This window comes from Lepisosteus oculatus, chromosome 2 (genome assembly GCF_040954835.1).
Source record: "Lepisosteus oculatus isolate fLepOcu1 chromosome 2, fLepOcu1.hap2, whole genome shotgun sequence".
In the NCBI taxonomy this organism is placed as follows: Eukaryota; Metazoa; Chordata; class Actinopteri; order Semionotiformes; family Lepisosteidae; genus Lepisosteus; species Lepisosteus oculatus.
In genome coordinates this window covers 25685697-25693302 of record NC_090697.1, presented here as the reverse complement: position 1 = coordinate 25693302, position 7606 = coordinate 25685697, and the positions used below count along the sequence as shown (strand labels likewise).

General features: G+C 39.6%; 1 protein-coding gene across 1 annotated transcript; it reads left to right on the top strand.

The window, feature by feature from the left end:
* The first annotated feature begins 2650 nt into the window (after positions 1–2650).
* On the top strand, positions 2651–6819 carry LOC102682621 (rho-related GTP-binding protein RhoB). Its single transcript, XM_069199121.1, has one exon. The coding sequence runs from the start codon at positions 2853–2855 to the stop codon at positions 3441–3443; it is 591 nt and encodes a 196-aa protein (XP_069055222.1). The 5' UTR covers positions 2651–2852; the 3' UTR covers positions 3444–6819.
* Positions 6820–7606: the final 787 nt, after the last annotated feature.

Below are 7606 nucleotides of genomic sequence, written 5' to 3'. Positions count from 1 at the left end.
TAGGGGTACAAGCCCTGCCTTACAGGCTAAACCTCAGAGTGCAACATGTGATTGTTGTTAACTCAGCTCTTCAGCAGCCCAAGAAAAAACAATGCAGCATTGTGAGTAGTCCAACATGTTGAACTTTGAATTGACCTTTCAACCTCATGGCCTTAAAAGTGGAAAAGGTGTGTTATTTCAACATGTTGCTCCTTGCTGTCTGAGGGCACAGCATCCTTTTCAAACCTCACCAGAAGTCACGCAAGGGTTTGCTGAGTGAAAACTAAAATGAAATACTGTATAGACTAGAACTAGATTAAGATCCCTCCACTGTTTATGCTGTATTTTCAGTAGTGATGTCTGATTGTGAAACCCACACTTTAAGGAAATACATATTACTGAAATATAACACAGTTGATGCATGGAAGATTACACCATAATCAAAACTAATCAGAGTTAACACAAGTTTCTTTTCTGTTTTTATATTAAAAAATAATGTGGATATTAACTACTGAGAAATTCTAGAATTAGAAATACCAGTTGTTTTTAAACACTATATAAAAGAAGAAGGGTATTTTTGAAACTTGATAATCCACAGCGTTAAAAGCACCCCAGATTTCCCTGATTGAAAAAAGCTGTTTAAGTTTGGATTTTTTTTTTCAGGCTGTCATTGAACCTTACGTTTATGCTCTTTAATCAGTAAAACTATTCTGTTTCACAGAACTTATTGAGATGTGTGGCTCATGTTTTTTTTTTAATGAGCCTTCTGTCTTCTTTTAATTCTGATTATTCTCTATATAAATAAATAAAAAAAACCTTTGCCATTCACGTTAAGACAGAAGAAGCTCTCTAGGTATAATGGATGAGACATGAAGATTCATGAGGAATGTATGTATTAAGGAATGAATACTCTCCCCTCTATGCAAATCTCATTTCTGTGTTCTCATATTTATTTTCCTTTCACAGTTTATGTGAGAACTAGGCTTTTCGACCAAGTAGTGAAATCATCTTGTTTACCCTGATCAATGCTCCCCAATGTGAAATGAGTTGTTGTCACAGAACAGCTTCCATTTATTTGGAATCCATGGTATGGACTGTTGTATGAAACTGGTGTTACAACAGGCAATTATGATGTCATATCTTCCATTCTTTATCTAGTGTTGCATCCCTAACACCTTTTTACGGCAGAGGGTATTTTTAGAAACTAAATTCTTTCTCTCCGCCTCTTACTCATTGTTTTGTTCAGTTAAGACATATGAAATCCCACTGAAACTGAATTTCTGACTAAACACTAACAGAAATTAATACAATATTTTAAAATACAAATTATACAATGAAAGTAATAATGAAGGAATAAGAACACATTTACACATTACGTATGATATAAACCCATAGGTAGGACCAAATAAGAAAAAAAACCCAATATGTCACGTGGTCTATATAACACTACTCGAAATCAAACTGCAAAATATTTCTGTAATAATGTGTAGTAATGGGAAACACCTTTTTGAACGTTTGAATTGAGCAAAGGAAAGGTTTCCACAAGGTGTCACTATTTCCTCATTTCAATTAAAAAATGAACTTGCGCTAGTGCTCAGCTGCAGTACAGTTTATCTTGGAAGTCCAAATAACGCGCGATGATGTAGCATAAATAATATATGCTGATTAGTTATTTTTGTTTGTTCACCGCCAATGAGATGAGTGAGACACGGAGATTAGGTTTTGTTCCCAATTTCTACAGAGCCCGTCTAGAGCTGAACCACGGCACGAATCTCAGTACTGTGTTTAATGGTGAAGAGGGGGTTGTGACTGTTCTTAATATTGACCTATTGCTGCTTACAGGCCGCAACTGTTGTTCAACGGGCAGGAGGGGAGGAGGAGTACAGGAGCTGAATATATCAAAGCCATTCCTTGATTTATTGTTATGCATTTTCATACATACATGTATCTAAGTTGTGTTTACAGCTAGTGAAGCCACTTCCACGTCTTTTACAACGATTCGGTTTTTTTTCCATTTTCAAATTCAAGGAAAAAAACGGTTCAAGTAAAACCGTTGCAAACAAAAAGAACAATTTAAGCAAATTTTACTTTTTATCTTTTAATTATCATCATTGAATTAAAAATATCTTAGACTATAAAGAGGCAAATAAATATAACGCAGTATCTTATCTAATTATGACTAGAACACGTTTTAAATCTTTTAACCAACATAGTTCAAACTTAGACTGAGGTTCCCATATTTTCTGTTGACTCTTTAAAACACTGCTAAAATAGCATTCAAATCTTCTATCATCTTACCAATACAATTCAATCAAACTTGCAAAAATTGAGAATCCTTTACCCCCACAAATCTTACACGATATGTAAAGCGTCGTGAGAAAAAAAAAACAATTAAGGCAAAGCGATAAGTGACGAATCACATTTCATTCAAACAGATGCATCAATCTTATGCTTTCCACTGACCACCACATATCCCCCCAGTCTGCTGCTCACGCCTGCGCAGACCCCGACATTGAGCTCATCCCCCGAACAGCGCGTGAATCCTCGTGGTGAGTAATTCATTCCTCCTAGGTCGGGCTAGTGAGGAGGCAGAACCAATCACGTCGGCCATCTAAAATGGTGACCTCACCTATCTCTCTCCCATTGGTTTGCTATATTAAGAAAGCAGTCCTAGTCTTTAAAACCGGGGGAAGTTGGTTTTTCAGCAGTGGCTGAAATAAGGCAGAAAGAGGTGGTGGTGGTGGAAGATTGCAGCGCTAGCTCCAGAAGTACAGTTGCCTTTACGTGTTGCAATAAGCTGATTTTCCGTTTGCACTCCGCTGATTGCTTCGTGTTTCACTCCGCGTGTAACCCGACAGCGTTGAGGAGAAAGAATGGCCGCTATTCGGAAAAAGCTGGTCGTAGTCGGAGACGGAGCTTGTGGGAAGACCTGCTTGCTGATCGTTTTCAGCAAAGACGAGTTCCCCGAGGTGTACGTGCCAACGGTGTTTGAGAACTACGTGGCCGACATTGAGGTGGACAGCAAGCAAGTGGAGCTGGCTCTGTGGGACACTGCCGGGCAGGAGGACTACGACCGCCTCCGCCCTCTCTCCTACCCCGACACCGATGTCATCCTGATGTGCTTCTCCGTGGACAGCCCGGACTCCCTGGAAAACATCCCCGAAAAATGGGTGCCGGAAGTGAAGCACTTCTGCCCCAACGTGCCCATCATCCTGGTGGCCAACAAGAAGGACCTGCGGAACGACGAGAACGTCCGGAACGAGCTGTCCAGGATGAAGCAGGAACCGGTGAAAACGGAGGACGGCAGAGCCATGGCGGTGCGCATCGGGGCTTACGACTACCTGGAGTGCTCTGCCAAAACCAAGGAAGGGGTGCGGGAGGTGTTCGAGACCGCCACCCGGGCCGCACTGCAGAAGAGATCCAGACCATCCGGGGGCTGTTTGAATTGCTGCAAGCTTTTGTGAACTGTGAAGGACAGTCGCTGCGTGACACGAACTGAAGGAAAAAAAAATCCCTTATTTTTTAAGCGGTAAAGGTTACGGGACAGGCACTCTCCAGTTAGTCTGGTGCCGAGATTTAACAAAAGAGGGGAAATAAACCTCAAGATGGGACTGAATGAGACTTGCCTTCTCTGCACTCGCGTGACCGAGGACTCCAGGGTGTCATGCGGAGCTTGACCCCTCGGCAGAACTTGCATTAAAGACCAGACTATTGACGTTTACTGTGATGGTCAGTTTTTGACGGTGGGTTTTGGGGGCGCTGTGCTAAGGCCAAAGCAACGTAGGTCTTGAAATCGGGGTGAAATGATCGGGTTTCTTTAGTGGCGGTGTCTAATCTGTGGGGAATTCTGTTTATTTTGTAAATCCGACCACCGTCAGTTGCATTAAGATTGAGACTGAGGGGGCGAGGATCCCCCCCCCCCCCCCCCCGGGAAGCAAATTGCATTCTGAAACCACTTTATAAAGAAATTGACATCTTAATAATCCCTAGTTAAAAAGGTGGAAATTAGGCTTTTTGAGGTGATTTTTTTTTTTTCCACCCACGAAGTGATTGCATTGTACCGTAAGCGAGAGGAGATGCCTGTCTGAAGAGAAAGCGAGCGGGTGTTACCTCTGTTGAAATGGTGGAGAGGGAGGGGGACTGCGGGGTTTTGTCCTGCAGGCTGATGATATAAAAAAATAACACCCCGCCTTCGCAAACAAGGTGCCTGCTTTGTTTCAGTCATGATGAAGTGGCTGCTTTTGCTGTTTTTTTTATACTGGATGTAAAGAAAGGAAGAAAAAAGGCGTCAGGTTTTGGAAAATGATAACCTTTTTTTATTTCTTGTTGCACAATAAGGTTTTCGATGCCACAGCAAGGCACTTAAACATCAGTATTGTAGCATTCTCCGAACTTCACACTCGTGTAACTTATTGTATGTTTGCTTCCCTGTTGCTCCGCTACTATAGTAATGCTACTAGCCTGATCCATTAAACCACAGTCGTTTGCGTATGAAAACCCGGCACCGTTTACTTTGGGATGATGTATATTTCATTGTTGCACTGTGGCCGATTTCAAGGGCTTGTGCTTCTGAGAAAATGTAAAAAAAAATTCAGTGGCGGCACTGGTCTTTGTGTAAAAAATATTGTATTTCTTTCTCTGCTACAGAGGAAGCTAAAAAGTCTGTTTTGTTGTATGATAATATTTTTGTACGTCTTTAAAGCAGTGGTACAAAGGATGTTTGTCTTTGTTTAAAACTAACTGAAAAACTGAAGTTCCAAGACGTATGAGATGTTTACATGAATTCATATTGACATAAGCTGTGTATACAGTTTTTACGAAAGAAATATTAAAAGTTAAACGTTTAATTTAAAATTTCTTCCTTTTTGTTTTTAAACTTTATTTAATGACGCTTCACCTTTTATATCTCTGAATACAAATGTCAATCACAGTGAATGGAAACAGACTACTATTTAAAAAAACGATTTCCTTTAGTTTAATTCGGTATGGGCGTTAGTATTGTAACACTCAAGAGAATCGCGCTCTCAATTCAGAAAGCCGAATCGATTACGATTTAAAGGGTCTTTGTCTCTCAGGGTGGGGTCACTTCTCACTAACGATTCGAGCTTCTTCTGGGTCTTAGTGCTGTAAATTCCATTGCATTTTGAAGTCGGGCATACGTAAAGTCAGTTCATGATTGTCAGCATTTTGTAATTCTATAACAAACAGCCGCACAAGATGAACAATTGGTACCGAGTACAGACGCTGCTTTTTTTTTTAATGGTTTCAATCCCAGTATGGTATTTTTCTCCCCTTTGCTTTCCCCTTGGCTGTTGTGTGTCTGTGCTTTTCATGCCTTGAGGGAACAGTTTTTGTTAGCATTAAGGGAGAGCTCGCTAGATTGTAGTGTGTGGAGTCCGTATTCATCTTCCCTTACTCAGACGTAAGATGCTATTTTACACCTAAAAAATCTGGTTTTGATTGCCTGACATGTCTCCCGTTTTCAATTCTGAAATTTACAAAGCTTGTTGGCTATTTGCTTTTCATATGGCACATAAAAAGCCACTCCTTTATGAAGTTGTCTGGATTAGTAACCATCCATATTCAGTAGCTGCTAGATTTAATACTGGGTTCTGCGAGTTGGATCCTAACCAGGTTCAGTGTGAGTACAAGACTGATACACTTTGGGTGGGACACCAGTTCATTACAGTTAATATTTGCTACTCATTAATATAAAATGGCTTTTATGCACAGGAGTGCAGGCATATTTAATGTATAATATAGTGAATTCCATTGTACGGCAAGAGTGCTCAGTGGGAATTCTGTTGTTAAAGTGTCTAAATTAAATCCTAATTAAAAATATTTGCTGTTTTGAACAAGGGCAATCTAGTGTATGAGAAAAATACACCCAATATTATATGAAAATGCTATTTCTGACACTTCTGGAGTGCAAAATTCTCTTGTTTTTTTTTCTCTAGGCCAATCATACTTCGTTGGAACAGCTGTGGGAATCATTCCGGTCTGAGTGGGCTTAGACAGGGGAGGAAATAAATCCTTTCCCATGAACTTTGTTCTAGCCGTTGTTACAGAGGGGAAACATTAGTAGGCAGGCAGACTAGGCCTTTGCAGTGTCTTTGCTGCTGGGAACCCAAGACCAGTGTGTTAATCTGCATTATATGGGTTAAAGACTATTGCCCATTGGCCTTTGTGTTGGAATGCAAAACACTTAAGTGAATTTGCTCAAGTTCAGCTTTCAGTTAGTATAATAAATGTCTGAAGCTCACATTGTGGCTCACTAATTATTCCTGTTAATTTTTCTCCTGGTTTGGTATGCTTTTCCTGGCAGTAATCTCCATAATCCTTTAACAAACATGCTGTAGCACTTGGATGTATAGGCAGTGCCAATCAGAACATGGTGTTTGTGATTTCATAAATGTTTTGGAAATGGAAATCACCTGGTCATTGAAAGTCACTTCATGCCATTATAAAAGGACTCTTAATTTGGCTTTGTATCACCAATTTAATTAATATTTCCTCATTCTTTTCTGTAGTATATCCTGATGTTAATATCTTGAAGACTAGGGTAGGGAAAAAATCCCAGAGGCCTTGTTTTTACAAAAATTCTTCCAAACAATTTTGAATATTAAATATTTTCCCTTTAGCACTGGGTTGTACTGATTGTTTTTTTTTTTAATTTGGATTTTTCATTAGAAATTTTTCAAAGGTAAATAAGTCAAATGTTTTATGTGGTAATCTTGCATTAAACTAATGTGAATAGATCCAGTATCATAATGGATTACTTTGAAAAGAGGCCAGGAAAGAAATATGTAAAACAAATAAAATATTGCTTCCAAAAATAAATATACTGCTTCCATTGTTTATTTTAAGACATTTACTTTTTGCTGGGTACCTGCAGTGTTTATGAGTATTTATTACATCTCTTCTGCTAATTATGTAGTTCCAGACGCTGCATTCAAACAAATTTTTCTATATATGGTCTTAATCCTGTTCGGAATTGGTGGAATAAATCAGATTTTGCTGCTTAATGATTTGTGAACAAGCAAAGAAATGAGTGTAATTTTATGTGATAATCAATGTTTTGCTTCATCAGAAAAGGTTCTTGCGATAGTTTGTGCAGAAAATGGAATAGCTCTTGCTTAACTGGTGTTTTCTATCAAGAGATGCTTTAGCAACGCAGATCTCAGTCAATCACAAAGCATTGTCAGGTGATACTGGCAAATGCTTTCAAGAACATCAGCACTGACATGCTTACAGTCTGGAGCCGGAGGAGGCCCATCATCTTGAAAGGGGTTTGTTTACTAGTTACAACTTTTCCCTAATAAAGTAACATATTCATTTTTGCATTATGCTACACAGTCTGCAACCACAGAGCTTTCATTGATAGGAATATGAGTCTGTAATTGAAAGCGGGTAACTCTACAGCTCATGAGTCATATGATGTAAAATAGCCCATCTGCAGTCCGTCTAGGTGAGAAATGGTTCCCAGATGGAAAATGCAGAGACCTGTTCTTAGGTGAGCTGAGGACATGTAGTGAGGATCTCTCAAGCGGTTTCTGTTCTTTGGTAGACTGAATTATGAGCTTTAAGGGGCTGTGTGTGCTAGCCTGGGTGAACACTGGACAGCTTC